This window comes from Pipistrellus kuhlii, unplaced genomic scaffold (assembly GCF_014108245.1).
Source record: "Pipistrellus kuhlii isolate mPipKuh1 unplaced genomic scaffold, mPipKuh1.p scaffold_m20_p_1, whole genome shotgun sequence".
Lineage (NCBI taxonomy): Eukaryota > Metazoa > Chordata > Mammalia > Chiroptera > Vespertilionidae > Pipistrellus > Pipistrellus kuhlii.
The window spans coordinates 56,181,018-56,200,046 of NW_023425404.1; the positions used below are offsets into that span (position 1 = coordinate 56,181,018).

The 19,029-nt window shown below is 42.5% G+C and overlaps 1 protein-coding gene across 11 annotated transcripts in view; it reads left to right on the forward strand.

The window, feature by feature from the left end:
• MEIS2 (Meis homeobox 2) overlaps positions 1–19,029 on the forward strand; it is a 208,592-nt gene that overhangs the window by 46,283 nt on the left and 143,280 nt on the right. For all 11 annotated transcript variants that reach the window (XM_036446578.2, XM_045583788.1, XM_036446546.2 and 8 more), the window contains one exon: positions 17,808–17,953. In XM_036446578.2, the coding sequence (XP_036302471.1) occupies positions 17,808–17,953 (146 nt within the window). The remainder of the gene's footprint in view (positions 1–17,807; positions 17,954–19,029) is intronic.

Below are 19,029 nucleotides of genomic sequence, written 5' to 3' on the forward strand. Positions count from 1 at the left end.
TACGCTTTGTTGTGGTGATCAAGAATTGGAAAAAATCATTTGGAAACTGAAGTTACTATGTAAATATAAAGTGTTTTAATTCAACATCACATCTTTTGCAGTGTAGGACACAAGTCTCATAATCACTGTAATTGTTTTTTTAATGTTTTGTGGTTGCTGTCAACTTTACTTTCCATGAGAATAATAAATCAGCTATTGAGAACTAGATACTCTAGTGGGAATTGTATAGATACAAAATATATTTTCAAAAAGGAGTAGTGCTTTAGTTATATGGTTATTTTCGGATTTCTGATTATTTAAATAATACACCACTTTTGGGAATTTATAATTTGCTTTAGAATCTTTAAATTTTAACAAAGTAAGAGTCAGGATATAAATAGTTGAGGAAGTCATTACCAATTTTAGCATGATGTAAATTAGGCAGTTATCATTTAGCTGTGCTAAGACCCTCTGTTAGGAATAGTTTTACAATTATGAAATAAAGTTGGCCACCTCTTCAGTGATTACTGACTGGTGGTAGAAATTGTGTTATACTGGGTCAGCAGTGAATTCCTCACTCAAATGGTGTCGAGTCAGCTGGTTTTTAATTTGTTATCTTCTCAAGAGTGCATTCACAGACTTCATCCCTGAGAAGAATGACTCCCTAGCCTAGTGTGATCAAGATCTAGAAATTCGCTGCATCAGCATATTGAGGTTGGACTGCTACTTGATTGGTGGCTCTGAGATCTGATCTTACAGCAAAGATGTCAGTTCCCCCATAGGCTGGCTTGCACAGGTATATGGAAAAACCTGAGAGAATGACCCCCGCCCCCTTTTTTTTCATCCTGGAGAATGGTTGAACCACTTTTCCTCCCAGACTAAGACCTTTCCAGCTCCTGTTTTGTCAGCTAACTAGGCCTGAATAAAGTTCACATTGGTACCCCTCAAGTTGAGTTTTCTGTCTTCATGACAGAATATGGGGGTGTGCTATGGCAAACTAATAGTTACATGGTGTTAAGCTCCTGGTCTTTCTAGAATTAGATGGATGGCAATCCAGGGCTGTAATATTTCTTAAGTTGGGGCAAATGTGGCCTTTTGCTTTTGTGCTATTTTCAAGTAGGAGTTCTAGATGACTGAGGAAAAATTTTTTCTCAAGCAAGGGTGTTTTTCAGCAGGTGGTGACTCTATTTCCAATCACCCCCCCGCCCCATGTGAATGAGTCATTAAAAGAAATGAGAGAAGGAAAGAAAAAATTAAGAATAAAATGAAACTCTTATTAATGATCTGATAGGAGCTCAATTATCTCAAAATTCTGATGAATCACTTGGCCATGATCAGGCATTAGTAAGTACCATGCACCTAGATTCAAAGCTATAAGGCAGTTATCCTTGCCTCCCCCCACATTCTACTTTTTAAAAATACTAATTCCACTTCCTATGGAAATACAGGCCTTGTTGTGAAGTTGAGCTCATGGACTTGAGTGGAGACCAGCTCTGTGACAGATTAGCCATGTGACTTTAGGCAAGTTTCTTAATCGGTGTGGCTTCCCTCTCTGAAGACACTAACTGGTGATTGAAATGCCCAGTGCTGACCTGTCCTGCAGAGGAGATGATACCTGCTGTACCTGGCTCGTGCTGGTACTGCACCAGCGTTAGTTCCATTCCATTTTGTATGGTGGATGCAGAGGTTTTCTGAAGGCATGGGGGTGGCTGGCAAGGGTTCATCCTAATTCTGCATTTCCCACTGACTTTTCATCTTAGGGGTGCTCAGAGTCTTTCATACACGGTGTCATTTTCTGCGGAAAATAGCTATGGTCTCCTGCTGGAGAACCCCCCCCCCCCTTTTTTTTTTTTTGAGTGGGAGAATAGGTTAATGCTGAATTCCCCCGCTGAAACCAGTTTGGCTCGATGAATAGAGTGTCGTCAGTCTGCGGACTGAAGGGTCCCAGGTTCGATTCCAGTCAAGGGCATGTATCTTGGTTACAGGCACATCCCTGGTGGGGGGTGTGCAGGAGGCAGCTGGTCGATGTTTCTCTCTCATTGATGTTTCTAGCTCTCTATCTATCTGCCTTCCTCTCTGTAAAGAATCAATAAAATATATATTAAAAAATACTGAATTCTGCCAAAACCAGTTTGGCTCAGTGGATACAGCATCGGTCTGCGGACTGAAAGGTCCCAGGTTCGATTCCCGTCAAAGGCATGTACATTGGTTGCGGGCACATCCCCGGTAGGGTGTGTGCAAGAGGCAGCTGATCGATGATTCTTTCTCATCGATGTTTCTAACTCTCTATCCCTCTCCCTTCCTCTCTGTGAAAAATCAATAAAATATATATATTTTTAAAAAATATTGAATTCCTCAAAAGGATTTTTAAAATGTAGTTTATTAAAATTGTTTCTGAGGGAGGACATATGGCCTAATGAATAAAGAATTGCTTCTGTTGCCTTTTTAAGATTATTGATATGTTTTTGCAAGTCCAATAGTTCTTAGTTAATGATATTTCTCATAATGGCAGTTGGTCAATGAGAAAATTATTTTTTGGTAAAATATGCAAAGTGCATTCTGACCATCCACCTTGCATCTTCATAAAGTTGAAGAAAATACCCGTAAATGAACTATTTTGTGTTGAATTTCTACCTTCAGCATCTTTCAAATGCTGCCCCAAATCATTTCATCCATTCAGAACTTTACCACAATAACTTGGAGAATCTCTACTCTCACCTCTGTGTATTGCAAGCCATACTTTCCACTAAAATCTGTTTTATGCCAAATAACAGGTTTATATAAATTTACCTACAATCTGCTGAACATTATTTTTTATCAACTCTATGGAGATATAATTTTCATCCAAAAACTTCACCCATTCGAAGTATACCATTTGATGAGTTTTGACAGTTGTATACACTTACGAGGCCAGCACTGTAATCAAGATACTGTAAGCTCTCATCACCACCAAAAAGTTTCCTATACTCCTTTTTAATGCACCCCTCCCTCTAGACCTGCCCTCAAGCAACCATTGATCTGTCTTCAGTTATTAGACATTAATTGACATTTTCTAGAATTTAATATACTTGGAAGTTTATTACAGTATGCATTTTTTTGTGTGTTTGGCTTTTTCCATGTAGCGTAATGACTTTGAAATGTGACATGTTGCAGTTATCAGTAGTTTCATTTTATTGCTGAGTAAGTATTTCAGTATACGGATACACTACATTTTGTTTATCCTCTCATATTAGTTCATTTTAAGAAAGGAAATAACTAACGTTTATTGATGTCACCTCTGCTGTGTCAGGTATTGTGTGAGGCTAACTGTCCTGTGTAAAGCTCCTGGGCTTGTTAATAAGAGTAAAGCACCTGGCACAAGATAGTGATTTAATAAGTAACAGCCATTTCTCTTATTTCATTTACTTTTCACAATTAACCTAGTGGGTGTGTATAATTCTTCCCATTTCAGAGATGAGGAAATTAATCTCTTGACCAGGTTTACACTCAAACAGTAAGAAATAGATCTGGAAGTTCAACACAAGATCTGTTTTATTCCACAGCTCGTGTCTCTTCTATTGCATCGTCATTCCCCCTCCCCCACCTCCCCAAGGGGGTGTGCAGTTATGTGGGGAGAAAGTAGAGGGACAGAATGGAAGGGCATGGAGTATGTCAGAAATGAGCCTCCACTGTACACAGTAGAATAGCTGCTCAAAAAAAAAAAAAGAATAAATACATTTAGACAAAGAAGGGTGAACCAAGGATGTAAGGCGAGCTTCCAAAAGCCGGTGCCTCTGCTGGTTATGTCTGTTTCCATCACGCTGCTTCCTCCATACAGTGTGTCATACAAATTAATGTCTTTGAAATTTATGAGACATCAACTTTATGACCAGTTTTCAACTCTTGTAGACCAAATCCTAGATAGTTTCTGTTTGCAACTTTTAGATATAAACTCCCAAAAAAATAAAGCACATCCCAAGAAATATGAGATTCATCTCTCCATTTATGCAATAAAAGGTTAGGTACTGACTGTACCAATGGCATCATACAGTTCTGAAAAGGACATAAAAAAAAAATAGCGTTCTTAACTCAAAGAAGCTTATGTAGAAGAAATGTAAAAGAAATGTAGGAATGGTGTGTGTGTGTGTGTGTGTTTGTTTTGGATGTTACTAGAGTTACTCTGATGGTTAAAGTAAGCTTGAAAGAGGCAAATAATTTGGGCCAGCATTTTGCAATAATACAATGGAGTGTGGAAAAGGATTAATTTCAGTATTAAGGTCAATATACTATTTTAATTAATGCATATTTTTGTAACATAAACAGTGTAAAATCCATCCTGAATGTTTTGGGTGCATATGTTTGTATATGCAAGGTGTTGAGACGATTTTAGTGAGTGGCCTTGAAATCACATTGTTTTGAAGCAATTTAAGGAAAATTATGAATATATTCAACCTCGATTACTAGGATCTTACATTTGTTCCACCATGCTTTTTTATATGAAAGCAAAATGTGTTCATTTAAAAAATGTAGCAGCCTGGCCCATGTGGCTCAGTGGTTGAGCATTGACTTATGCACCAAGAGGTCCAGGTTCAGTTCCCAATCAAGGCACATGTCCGGGTTGCAGGCTCGATCCCTAGTAAAGGGTGAGCAGGAGGCAGAAAATTGATGTTTCTTTCTCATCGATGTTTCTATCTCTCTCTCCCTCATCCTTCTTCTCTTTCTAAAATCAATAAAAAATAAAAACATAGCAGCTTTATTGAGATGTAATTCACATACTATATAACTCCCCTATTTAAAGTGTACAATTTGACGATTTTTAGTATACTTACACAGTTGTGCAAACATCACCACGATCAATTTTAGCATGTTTTCATCACCCCAAAAGAAACCCATACCCTTTGGCAGACATTCTCCACTTTTAGAAAAAAGACCCCGTGTCTGTCATTCTTAATTATATAGGCTATATGAAGAATAATTAATTTATGCTATTTTAGATTATTTTTGGTAAGCAGTCATATTATTTCTTTTCCTCAGGTTTATTACATCTATACCCATTTATATTACTTTACAAAAACATACCTGCTTGTTCTCAAATCAAAGTAGATTTAACAAACAATTATGCACAATAGTTATTTTAAAAATATTAATAATATATTTTATAAAATTCTTAAAACAAAAATGTCGAATTTTATTAGGAAACTGTCATGCAAAAATGTTTTTAAGAATGTACAAATATTATTTTCTTATAATTAACAAATATGCTTCCATTCTGATGGGTTAATGGTTTAAAAAATATTCACCTAAAAGCAGTTATCAACTTCATAGGTACTATTGTTCTTTTTTCTGGATAAACTGTGACTGGCTTCCTAACAATTTCCCAGAGGGAATGTTGATAGCTAGCTCAATCTAGTTCTCTTAGTAAGCATTACTGTTATTGAGATGGCTGTCTCTTCGCCTTATTTTACAATGCCAGTTGCAAAGTCACCTTTATTTATTTATTTATTTATTTATTTATTTATTTATTTATCCTCACTCCAGGATATCTTTTTCACTGGTTCTAGATATAGAGGGAAAGGGAGGGAGAGAGAGAGAGAGAGAGAAAAACATCCATGTGAGAGAGAAACATCAATCGCTTATCTCCCTTATGCACTCCAAATGGGAATTGAACTTGTAACCCTTCAGTGCATGGGACAGTGCCCTAACCAACTTAGCCACACTGGCCAGGGCACAAAGTTATACTTCATTAAAATGTTCTTTTGCTTTGATTTTACAGTTGAGAAAGTGGAGTAAATATTTAATCTTTTTGTTTTTGTTGTGCTGCTATTTGAAATAATACAAATTTATAAAGAAATACCATATTCAGAATTCAGACTGATCTACTCTTTGATATACAATATATTGCCCCTATTTTCTTTTTAGATAGCACATAGGATAATGAACTAAGCATCCTAAAAATTGGATGAAATAATTACTACCCCAGGTTGAACTTTACTTTCCTGTTATTACTTCTAACAAATAGTATTGGTTGATACTTAGTGTTTCATTTCATATAAAAGTGTGTTAAAAGAGACAATAAACTAGAACATCTTACAGTTAATGATAAAAGGAGAATATTAGTGTATACTAAACATGTAGGTTGGATGTAGTTAATACATTCTTGGGAACAGCCTAATTATATTCCAGTTTTAGTATAAAATGTTAAAAATACATTTTGTATTAAAGGACTTTAGCAGGAAATTCTTTTTTGCAAATATAAAGGCCATATCTTCCCTGGAAAGACCTGTTGATTCAGAGATGTTAGCCAGCTATCTTTGCTAAAACACTTTACAATGCTAAAAATAATCCACTTCAGTTAAATATGGATAGTTTTAAAAAGAAAATCCCAGTTAGACTGTAACAGAAGGACATTTTGTGTGACAATATTTTGCATGATTAAAAATTTAAACAGAATAACAGCTATTTATATTTACAGTTACATGAGAGTAATTACTAAAGCAGACAAAATACTTAGAGCATAATTTAATAATGTTTTCCTCCAGCAAAGGTGCCAACATTATTTGCATAATTTTCACCATTTGTACGGAAACATAGCTAAGTGACATGGAGAAGACATTTCTCCCCATCCACCTTCTTTCTTTTGGAGAGATGTAGGGAAGAGACCTGTACATCATAACAACCCATTTTTGTGTGATTTCCCATAAATATCATGACCTGTGTGTCAATCCATTAGGTGAGAGAGATGTGTTCCATTCATACTTTCTCTTTCAGGGTCAGTCTTTCAATGACCAGCCTAAGCCCAACTTCAAGGCTCCTAATTATAACATTTACTGGTTCAAAGATTAACCTTCTGAGAGGGGCATTCTAGGCTGTTGGTAACCCGATCAGCTCGGGTCTTCTCTTGGTCCCCTTCTTTCTTGTTCTTTGTATCTCGGGAGGGAGATGATGGTATCTGGCACATTCCTAGGATGACTTGAAGATAGCAGCCTCCTGTGTTTAGGGCTGAAAGATTGTGAACTCTGTTAGCTGAAATGCCACTCTGGGGAGGCGAACAGACCATTACAAAAGCTTTAGCTGTAGGTAGTGGAGTGCAAGTGGAGTCAAATTTGAGAGCTGGGACTCGAGTGGACATTTGTCCCTGTTTCTGCCTTAATAAAACTTGAGCGTTAACTGTGGAAAAGGGCATTGGAGAGATCACTAAAAATGAATCATTAGAGTGCCCAGAAGAGCTTTATTATGATGTACTGTGAATAACTTCAGAACCCACTCTGTACTTTTATACGTGCTTATCAGGTAAGGGAGTAACAAGTACATTCTTTTATCCTCCACCACAGAGATTAAGCCCGCTGCTGAATTATAATGGCAAAGGAATATACTTTTCTACCAGCTCCAGTCAGTAGCCTTTAGAGGATTCTGTGGAAGGTTAGGAGAGGAGGCATTCTTTCTTGAAATAATTTTTTAAAAATTCAAGTGAAATGTATAAATGAGAGCCACCAATGTAAGTGAACCATAAGGTTAGCGTGTTGGAAGCTTTCATTCATTCCTGCTATAAAGGATTAGAGAGTCCCAGTCAATAAACAGAGCCACTCTATGGCTCCTGACAGGTAAATCGAGGGGACTGATTTGGTCAAGGACCAGGACGAGGATGTTTCTGTTCAACAGTCAACAGGATTCAACATGATATGGAAAATACAGGCGTGCAAAACTATACTACGCCGCTCGCGTTGCCAGCGAAAGCCTAAAACACAGCCACATTTACATATGTGTCCATCTGTCTGTTTTTACACTTTATTTTTCCAACCAGTGGGTGAAGTGGTTTTCATCCAAGCTGCACTCTTGAATTTTTTTTCTCGCCCACCCCCCTTTCCATTATACTACACGGATGCATATTTTAAAGTGCATGTTATTTGTCTCTGGACACACGTTTGCACGGCCTTGGCTGGGTTTCCGCTTCTCATCTGGAAGGTGAGCTCATCTTCGCGGGCCTCCGCGGTGCAGCTGCCGCGCCAGCCAGGTGGCCCGGGAATGGGCCTAGTGAGGCGGCAGGCTGCTGCCTTGTCCAGGTTGCAGAAACACCTCCATCCGCTGCAGGCCGGGGCCACGCTGCCCGCCACAGGCCAGGGCCAGCCGGTGAGAATGCAAGTGCTTTGGGCCTCCTCCGCGGAGAGCCTGGTAAATCCTGTGTAAATAGAGGGAGGATAACAAAGAATGAGCCCCTGCAGCTCTGAGCATTCGGAGCCATTTGGGGCTGAATTTGCTAAATGCCGCTTATACCGCCTGAAAAGTTGAAGAGAAAGGAGCCTAAAATCCCCTCTTTTTTTCCCTTTCTGCTCCCGCCTGGGGGGAGGGTGTTCAGGCCCAGGGAAGCCCGAGGTAAGCTGATGAAGACTTGTTTTTTCAGTGCTCTTTTGAGTGTGAAAAAGGTGGCCTGGGTCACTGTCCTCTTTAATGTCGGAAAATCCACACGGTTAGCAAATGTTGCATGTAAACGAAAGCATTTCATCCCTTCTGCTTCCCTCCATGCTAGTGGGCCATGAACTAGTCACTTGAAAAATCACAGAAAATTTTCACTTTAACGTGTCCAGACAGTTAAGCACAGCAGGCAAGTAAAAGAGATCAGTAATTAGCAGGTCTTGCTGCTGGCCTCTCGCCCCTCACCCTCCCCACATCTCTGCGGCTGCAGTTTCCCCCGCCCCCCATGTTGATCTAATGTGAAGAAAGGTAAATCGCATGTGGAAAAAGATTTACTTTGAGGATGGCTCCTCCTCCTCCTCCTCCCCCCATCTTCCTCCCCTTTTCCTCCCTCCTTTCTTCTCCTCTTCCTTCCCTTATCCTCTTTCTCCCCTTCTGCTCCCTCCTCCTCCTCCTCTGCCCTCTTCACCCCTCCCCTCCTCCACCTTCTCCTCCTTCCACTTCCCATCTCTTTTGAAACCCTGATGCAGGTTCCTTGGTGGGATGTCCTAAATTAAAGGAACCATCTTGGAAGGTGGTCCCTGAAAGAAAATATATTTTGTCTCTTAGTGCATTTTAATTCTGTTTTCAGAGTACTTCATTAAGAGAGGGGGGGAAAAGCATCATGAACTGATGGCAGAAAACAAGCTTGTAAACAGCTGTGTGGCCGGACCATGGCTGCATGCTACTTTGCTTTTAGCTATAATGTTCCCAGGAATTGGAACAGCCTCAATGGGCAGCCCGCTCTCACCCAGCACCCTCTCTTCCCCGTTGGAATAGGGCTTGAGATAGAGCACTGTCTTCATAAACAGTATATATGACACGTGTCTCAGATGTGTAAGGACCATCTTCGAGGAGGGTCATGAGCATACGTAAACAGTAAAACACTGGGCATCCTCATGCTCCCACTGCCCATAAGGCTTGGTGGCTTCTGGAACAGGTTACCTGTGCCAGGGGATCTTCGTCAGGGACGCTTTCTGCACAGCAGGTGACGTTCTCACAGGGCCCTAATAATATGTCTAAAGGCTCTTCCTGCCAACTTGTCCATCCCACAAGTATTTTCTCTTTGTCAAGGCTCGGAAATCAGAAATGAATCAGACACAGCACCCCCTCTCCCCCCTGCCACTTTGAAAAAGCTCAGTCAAATAGGACAGACAAATTAGTAAACAGATACATGGCAAAACAGAAGAGTAAATAGAGAGCAAAGGCAAGAACAAACTGCTAAAGAAGCACAAAGCATAGCACCCTACTTTGTTGTGGGGGACTGGGTAAAGCTTTACAAAGCAAGTTCCTTTTCCTTGGGATTTTGAAGGTTGAATAGGAGTTTGCCCGGACAAAGGAAAATGAATGGGAAGGGTGTGTGTGGGGGAAATAAATGAAGAAAAAGGGACGTCCGGGCCAAGAGGAAAAGACTAAAGGCATGGAATCTTGAAAGATCTCTTGGCTCAGAAAGATCTTTAAAATTCAATAGATAATCCTATATCAAAAATTTTATTTAATATTAATGTGAACTTTAGATCCACCGAGAGCAGTAATGATCCTGTATATAACAGATACACCTGTTTGTGTAAAAGTGTGCATCTGCTTGCTTTTTTATTTTTTGAAAAAAATTGTATGCATTTATTTGAGCCAAAATGAGGACATATTCCTGGGAGCAAGATCTCCAATGTTCCTCATGTTTGCTTTTAAATATGTTGCCACCCACTATTACTTTGGGACACAAATGTGAATATACAAGTCCTCACTCCTGGGGCTTATTTCTTACGCCGTGAGGGCTAATCCAGAACCTAGCTTCACTTTTCACATTTTCTTGCCCTCGTAAGTTTAAGGAAGAAGGTAGAGGGCGTGAGCATGGTCTTTGAGGACAAACACCACTCTGCCACTGTCTGTGTGACCTCTGACAAGTTACTTTCTTTAAGTCTACGTTTCCTTATTTGTAAAAGGGGATTGGTAATAGTAGTTATTTCATCTACTTGTTGTGAAGAGTAAATGAAGACTGGGGCAATGCAAGTGCCCAGTGAATGCTACTTGTGATGATGATGATAATGAAAACGACAACAGTACTGATAAAAATGAGGGCCCTGTGTTCTAGAGCTAGAGAAATGGTGTAGAAAAGGGACTACCCTATTTAATATTGGATAAGAACAGTTTAAGAACTATAAGTTAGTGTATGTATATGTATTCATATGTATATTGGATTATAGGCAAAATATGCAGCTCATCTACAAATACATTTGGACACTTGTGTACAAATTGGTGAATTATTGATATTTGAAATAGTTACGATTTAATTTATATAAACAGATTTATAATCACATATATCAGTATCTATTTATTCATGAAAAGACTTAATTCCTGGAAATAGATTGTTTGGAAGGTGTGTGTGTGTGTGTGTGTGTGTGTGTGTGTATAGGTTTGAAGTTAGTAAATTTACTTTGCACAAACTGAAAATGGTAATATACTGTGTTTCTATGTATCAATGATGATAGAGGGAAAAGTCATGTTCTTCCAGGTGAGATATTCTTCTTTAAAGCACATATTTTTGTGTAAGTGTATTTAACTATTAAACTTGGTCCAAAACTTGGAGAAGTAAGGATTAAATAACACACCACTGATTTATCAAAAAGAAGTACAAATACCATTAACTAAAAACAAAACTATGTGTTCCTTTGTCCTGATTATTTCTCTGAAAGTATAAAACTGAGAGGGCAATTTTAGATATTTATAATGTGACAGTGTACCAAAATGTCATAGAAACCTTCTTCTATTTTTCAAAAAGTGACTTAGAGGCAGAGGAATATCACACTTTGATCTCAGTTCTGCAGAGCGTTTAACAGCTTGCACAGCGAGGGCATCGCAGCCACAGGCCCCTGATGGTATAGACTAGTGGTGTCGAACTCAATCAGAGAAGGGGCCAAAATCTAAAATCCAGCCTAAATCGCGGGCCGAATGGTTTACTGAACAGTCATAAACTGTCATTGTGATGGAAACGCAGCGGAGTGCAGTGATGACAGCGCGGTGCGGGCCACATTGCAAGGCCTGGCGGGACGGATTTGGCCCGCGGGCCTTGTGTTTGACACATGTGGTATAGACAGTCCATCTCAAGTGCGTGGAGCATCTCTGGGCTCTGAAAGCCAGTCTGTTGAGGTCCATGTGAAGGTCTCCACTTGGACCGCATTAAATTGATTACAAAAATCCTGGGTGCCAAAGACTCGGCTGAACAGAATGTACCGTATGTATATCTCTTACAGACACTGGCTTGCTTTTGGGAGGAAAGTTTGCACATTTCTGTTTGAACTGGGATCAGTCTGGCCCAGCTCTAGCTCAGTGCCCGTCCTGGGACCTAGATCTAATCTCTTTTCTGCACTTAAACCTTTACGTATAGGATCAAGCCTTGCTTAGAACTGTCCCTGATAATAGAGTTCGAATGAGGTAATGCTTTGAAAAGTAAAAGGAAACTTACAATGTTAATGTGAGAATAATGCTGGACTTGAAGTTGCCAGGACTCCAGTTTATGTAACCACATGTAACAGTGAAATCTTGGGCAAAGATTTAACCTTCTTCAGTGCTAAATGTCTGTTTTGTTTTGCTTTTCTTCCTTTGTTTGTTTGGAATGGGGAGGAGGGAGAAAGTGAAAAGAAATGGACTAGGATCTTCTTGGTTGTTGCGTTACATTTCTGATAGGTCGCATCCCAGTGGGATTGAACTCACCACAGCACATCGTCACTGTATCATTTTTTTGTTCCGAGCCAAGCAATTGATATCTAAAATATAGACAGATTTTTGGCTAAATGGAATGAGCCAAGATGCCAATGATAGGAAGTGGTGTCCTTTTGCTTGGGTAGTTTTTCATGACCAAGAATTTGACGGTCTGGGAAGTTCTGCTTTAGAACCATCTCAGGATCCTCTCATAATATGCCTATATCTTTTCTTGATTCACTAGCTCCATGGCTGCAGGTACAGATTTTGCCTTCTCCAGGATACCCTGCCCAGAGTGTAGTGTGCTCAGCTGCGGGAAGGTTGTGTGGCTTCCTCCAGCACATGCCTGTATGCCCAGCCAGAGAGGAGGGCCCAGAGACTAGCTGCAGACCTTCCTGACGACCACCAGCCAGGATAGCCGGCCAAGCACACCTCCTCTGTGCTCTACAGCAGGGCTCCTCAAATGTGGGTGTCAGAGACCCCTGGAGTGTTGGGTCCCATTCCCTGAGTTTCAGGTTCAGTGGGTCTGGGATGGGGCCAAGAATTTGCATTTCTCACAATTTCTTCACCAGTGATTTACTTTTTAAAAATTTTTTTATTAAAAATATGTTTTTATTGATTTCAGAGAGAGGGCAAGGAAGGAAGAGGAGGGCAAGAGAGATAGAAACATTGATGAGAGAGAAACATCCAACAGCTGCCTCTTGCACACCCCCTACTGGGATTGAGCCCACAACCCAGGCATATGCCTTGACCGGGAATTGAACCAGTGACCTCTTGGTTCATGGATTGATGCTCAACTACTGAGCCACCCCAGCTGGGCTGATTTACGTGTTTTTGTGAGTGTGTGTGTGTGTTTTTTTTGTTGTTGTTTTGTTTTTATTGATTTTGTACAGAGAGGAAGGGAGATAGAGTACTAGAAACATCGATGAGAGAGAGTCATCGATCAGCTGCCTCTTGCACACCCCCTACTGGGGATATGCCCGCAACCAAGGTACATGCCCTTGACCGGAATCGAACCCTGGTCCCTTCAGTCCCCAAGCCGACACTCTATCCATTGAGCCAAACTGGTTTCAGCTGATTTACGTTTTGAGAGACAACGTTCTATAGCTTCTTTCTTCCTGTTTAGCCCTCACCACCAGAAGGTTAGGATATAAGGCTTCATTATGTTGACGAGTGTGTGTGATGGCTCTCCTACAATGAATGAGGCCCCTGCCTGACTGTAGGTGCTCACCATGACCACTCACCAGACTCATGGGAGTAAAAGAATTTTAACAATCCACCTGTTCCTGAGGTCGCAATTTATTTCAAATTAGGAGGTCATCTAGTGTCGTGGCTTTCAAAAACCAGTTTCAGCATCACTTCTAGGCTGATTGCATAAGCAGAGTCAAGGAGCTTGTTAAAAATACAAATGCCTTGTCTGTGCCTGAGGATATTTTGACTCTGTAAGTCTGGGATGAGGCTTGGGGACCTGTGTTTTTAACAATCTCCCCTGATGATTTTTTCCCCCTCACTTCAAAGTTATCTGTCCACAAGTCTGAAGTATTTCTTCCAAGTCATGGTCACACACAGCATATTCCAGCAATGCAGCTATTTGGACTATCTTTGCTTAAAACTTAGATTGTGCCCTTAGTCAAGGGATTGGCAGCCTTTGGAAAGAGGTATGCACACCAGGCTCCTCTTTATTCCACTTTTCATCACCGGAGGTGGCAGCGCGGGGGAAAGACCTGTGATCCAGCCCCTCAGAGGGCCCTAATGGGCACTGAGTTTTTAAGAAGCACTGGTCCTGGCATGTTTGGGACGAGGTGTACAAGGGCAGCCCTCCTAGCCCCTTGATGCCATAACGAGTGTACTTGCCCCAGGGTGGGATAATCACAAAGAGGAGTGGACCTTAGAATAAGCTTATTGGTAAATTCTGTCATTCACTCACCCAGCAGTTGCTGGGGACCTGCTCTGGGTCAGTCGTGGCGGTGTGCTCTCGGGATAAAGAGATAAGAAATAGCCCGGCCAGTATTGCTCAATGGTTGAGTGTCGATCTATGAACCAGGAGGTCACATGCCCGAGGTTATAGGCTCAATCCCCAGTTGGGGGTATGCAGGAGGCAGCCGATCAATGATTCTCATCATTGATGTTTCTATCTATCTCTCTCCCTCTCCCTTCCTCTCTGAAATCAATAAAAATATATTAAGAAAAGAAAAAAATAAGAAATAGTTTTGAACCCTAACTGTTAGCTCCTGTACCTCCTTTGGCACATACCTCTGTGCTGGTATACACTCCCTTCTGGGCGCACAAGGTCACTTGGCACAGGTGCCAAGGATTGCCAGCAATCTGACACACAGGCACAGCCTGGAAACAATAGCCACGTTCGGAGACCCCAGCCCCAGCATCATCTGCACAATTTCATTGTAGGTTGCAGATCACACACAGTTGCCTTGTTGCCATTTTTCTGCATGCTGCTGTTGGTTCACTCTGCTGGCGTTGGTTCAGAAATACATTGAAGGAAAGACGGTGGTATTTATTGTGTATTTGAAGAGGAAAATTTCTCTCTTTATGGACACATAAACACTAATGTTAATTTGAAAATCTAATGTTTAGTAATCTAGTTATTATAAAAACAGTCACCCTTTTCTTTACTATCATTTGTTACCCTGGGTCCCAATTCAAATATTTTATAACATTTCTACGAAACAGACTGCTTTATATTAAAATTCATGTAACGATGCTGTCTTCTCCAGTTTAAGTCAATCATCCAAAGAGGCTCAATCTCGCTCTATCTTTTCCTTGAGCTAAATATAGCGAATCATATAGTTTGAAGGTGTTACCAGCCCTGTTAGCTTTTAAGCGAGAGAAAATGCACTGTGGAGACGCCGTCTCTCATTCCGAAGGTCATTGGTTGGCTAAAAAGGCAAATGCCCCCCTTTTTTTGGTTGAACTTCCATCAATTAAGCCATTAACCTTTGAAAATAAGTATATTCAGAAACCTATCAGAAAGAAGCTAAACGAGATTTTAACAAAATCCTGACAATTTCAGCTTAAACATATACACAGAAACCATATGTGCTCCGAAAGAAAGGCATACACACAGGCATTGTTTACAGCGCATGTTTTTATATTTGGAAGACGCGGAGGGGAGAGCCGCTCCACACATACATTATCTGACATGTACATCCCTATAGCCTCCCGGATTTCCCACGGAGACAGATATCTTCATCGGGAGCGGGCAGACAGACTGACCGGCTTCAAACTTGCACTGGCAGTGTGGGCCTTTTTTTTTTTTTTTCCTTCCTCATCTCCGGGTACTGCTTTTCAAAACCGCCCCGGGCTACAGAACAGCACCTCAGATCCCCAAGGCCCACTGCCTGGCTCCTAATAGCCACTCTCCATCTGTGTCACATGAGCAGCTGATGAGATCGCGCCCGTGTCTGTACTGGGGAGAGCACATCCACCCAGGTTAAAATGCCGGGGTTGCCAGGGAGCAGTCAGAAGCCATTAGTGGGGGTGAGAATTTGCCTTGCAGCAGTTCCTTGGCATGGTGGAAGCGTGTGTGCGTGCGTGTGTGCATGTGTGTGTGTATGTGTCCCTGTTCACATGTGTGCATGTAAGTGTGTGTGTGTATGTGTCCCTGCTCGTGAGTGTGTGTGTGTATGTATGTGTCCCTGTTCACATGTGTGCATGTAAGTGTGCGTGTGTGTATGTGTCCCTGCTCGTGTGTGTGTGTCCCTGCTCGTGTGTGTGCATGTGTGTGTGCGCGCGCGCGCGCGTGCATGCCCTTGTGCAAGCGCCCCGTGAGTGTGCATGGGTGTGTGCGCAGGGAACCCAGGCAGAGGAAGGCTAGCCCCCGTCTACCCACTATTCAAAAGTCAAATGCCTTTTGTTTCCCTGCACTCCGATTAGTTCTTCGACTATTTGGGGTCCCTTTGACTCGCTCTTTTTTTTTTTTTTTTTTAATCATAACAGACGGCAAAGAAAAAGAGAACAGCAACTTCGGGGTCATGCTCTAGTGTTTGGGCAGATGGAGGGGAGCTGCTTTGCCTTGGGGCAGGGTGGCTGTAATGAAGTGGCCTGTCAGTCTGTAAATAGTGAGGGTCATCTCTTCCATGTGATGGAGGGTATCGCGTTGCAGTGAAAATGGAAATGTCAATAAAATTAATCTGCCGGCTCTTTGCTGTGGCTTTTCTGCTTCTCTGGTCAAAGAAGGTTGAGGGTGTTTTGGGGGAGAAAGGAAAGGAACAGGTACAGGGAAGCCCACCGAGCTGACCGTGACGTTGGCAGGCGAGGGGCCCGGCAGGCAGGATGTGGTGGGGTGACCCCGTCCACCAGGAGGGGAGCGGGCCAGAGAAGGGACCGGCGGGGTCTATGGCTTTCCCTGGGATGCCGTGGAGCGGCCAGCTCAGGCTACATGGAGCACAGAGTTTATTGTTTTAGGCTTTCTTGGACAAGGTTTTTACTTAGCATGGGATTTATGGCATTTACTGCTAATGAATGTCTATTCTTAAATTACAAAAATCCCCATCTCAGCACAATTCCCAGATGTCCTTCCAGGACCCTGGCTTCTTAAACACCAGCGGGGAGCATAAACTCTCCACTTCTCTGTTTTCCTCTTTCGTGTGGCTCCAGGCTAATGATGTGCAAGGAAAACACAGCCATCTATAAAGCCCCAGCGCTGTCCCCGTATTCTTCATTTATTTTGCATTTGATTATGCCACAAGTCGGATCTTGTTTCTCTCCTTTTTTTTAAAGTTATTAGTTCAAATATTAATGTAGGGATATGGCATATACTGCTGCTCTTGATTGATGCCTTCCCAAAAACAGGAAGACGTGCGCGTCTGAATTTTAAGAAAGTAGGGGTCCTGCAATGCCTTGCCGGAAGAGTTTTTCAGATACATAATTTAGATGCCCTCCAGGCAGGCTTTCAAGGCATTTTTGCCGGAGGGCAAGAAAAATAACTATGACTGTTAAAAAGTAAATGATTTTTGCTAATGCACAATTGATGCCCGAGAAAAGCACAGAAGAGAAAGATGTTGATAGGAACTTCTGATTAAGTGAGCACCCTACCTTGATGTGTATCCCTTTTTTTTTTTCTTTCTTTCTTTTTTTTTTTTTTTTTTTTTTTTTAATGATAATGACCCGAGGTGCAGAGAGCTACAAGTTTCATGCAAATGCCGAGTGTGGGGTCACCGAGGAGCGTGCAGCTGTGTGTGCTCCGGAGGTGACAGTTCTGGGAGGGGCTGAGCAGGCAGTGTGTTATGTGCAATGAACAGTGACACAGTTACTGTCACCTATGCAGGCAGCCTAGAATATATAGACTACAGAACATTTAACTTGATTACCCTGCAGTCTGTGTTCGCGATGGGCACGGGGATGCATTTCCTGCGAATGGGTTTTCTGATGGCGGTTTTCCCACATCGGGCTCCGTAATTGACAAAGAGCTACTGCACTGTGTCAAGCACACAATTATAATCGAATTAATGATACGGGCGAGTGTGAGACACACAAAATTAACATTTGAAGAGGCCCGGCTTAATTTTGTCTTTTACATATTTGTGTCTCCAATTATACTTTTAATGAAAGAGACGATGGGCGCTGATGGATATCCCTCAACCAGCCGCGCGGAGGGAGGGAGGGAGGGAGCTCCTCATTAGCCGCGCGTGGCTGTGGCCCCCTTTCGGGGTTCTCTCTCACGTGTGTTCACGTCTTCCCACCAGGGGACGGTCTGGACAACAGCGTGGCCTCACCGGGCACAGGTGACGATGACGACCCCGACAAGGACAAGAAGCGCCAGAAGAAGAGAGGCATCTTCCCCAAAGTCGCAACCAACATCATGCGGGCGTGGCTCTTCCAGCATCTCACGGTGAGTCCAGAGCGAAGGGGAACGAGTGCTGCTGCCCTGCCTCCTCCCAGCAGGCTGTACGGGCTCCTGCAGATGTCTCAGACTCAGGTGCCTTTTTCTCCGTTCTCAGAACCCGATGACCAGCAGAGCTGTTATGGTTTTATCAGCTCTCACCCCTACCCCTTCTTGAGCACCCTTCAGAAAGGAGCGGGTTTTTGTTCAACTAGGCCTGGTATGGGCCTCGTTCACAAGGACGTGGGACCCCGAACGTGCGTGATGCATGCTGAGAGGTCTGATGGCAACTCTAGGGGATGCAGCCCGGGGACAAGGCCGTGAGGAGCTGCCCCGGCAGTCCGTCCGCACTGCCCACCACACTCTTACCGATTGCCTTCTCCTCCAGGAGGCGGGGCGGCGCCTGGCCACGTGTGTGCGTGTCCAAGCTCGCGGTATCAAGCGTGACTGTGGTCTCTGAGGCAGCTCGCAGACATGTCGTGTGTCTGTGTGACACTCACAGAAGGTGATAGGTGCTATAATGCCCTTGTTTGTAAGATGGGGATTGAAGGTGTGGGTGTTGTTGTGTTTTTAGCTGTTCAAATCCGTTATCTTAGGATCTAACCCTCTTTACTTCTGGGGAAAGATCAACCACATGCCACATTTTTAAAGTAACACTTTATCCTCCTGTTTGCAGCCCGTTTTGTGTGTCTGTATATACTGTTGACTCTTAAGTCTCTCGTGACCAAAAAAAAAATTTTTTTAAATGACAATGTGGTGTTTACAAAGGCACCAGGCACTCTCCCGTCTTCCTGTGCACTTGGAAATCCTGGGGAAACGGGGATGATTTCAGAGGCCGTGTCTTGCTATCAGATTGTTTTCAGGCCATTCTGTTGGGGCGGATGCTTAAAAGGAGAGTAGCACGTTGGAAGCTGAAGGTCTTTGATTACCCAACTTGTGTGTCGCCATGCTGAATGACATTAGTTACAGTGTCATGGGCCCAGGACAAGGTTCCACTTTTATTTATGGCGGCGGCTGCCGTCCGCTCAGCCAGCAGGGCTGCCGAGGGCAAGGGGCGGAGGGGCAGGCGGCGAGGAGGGCCGAGG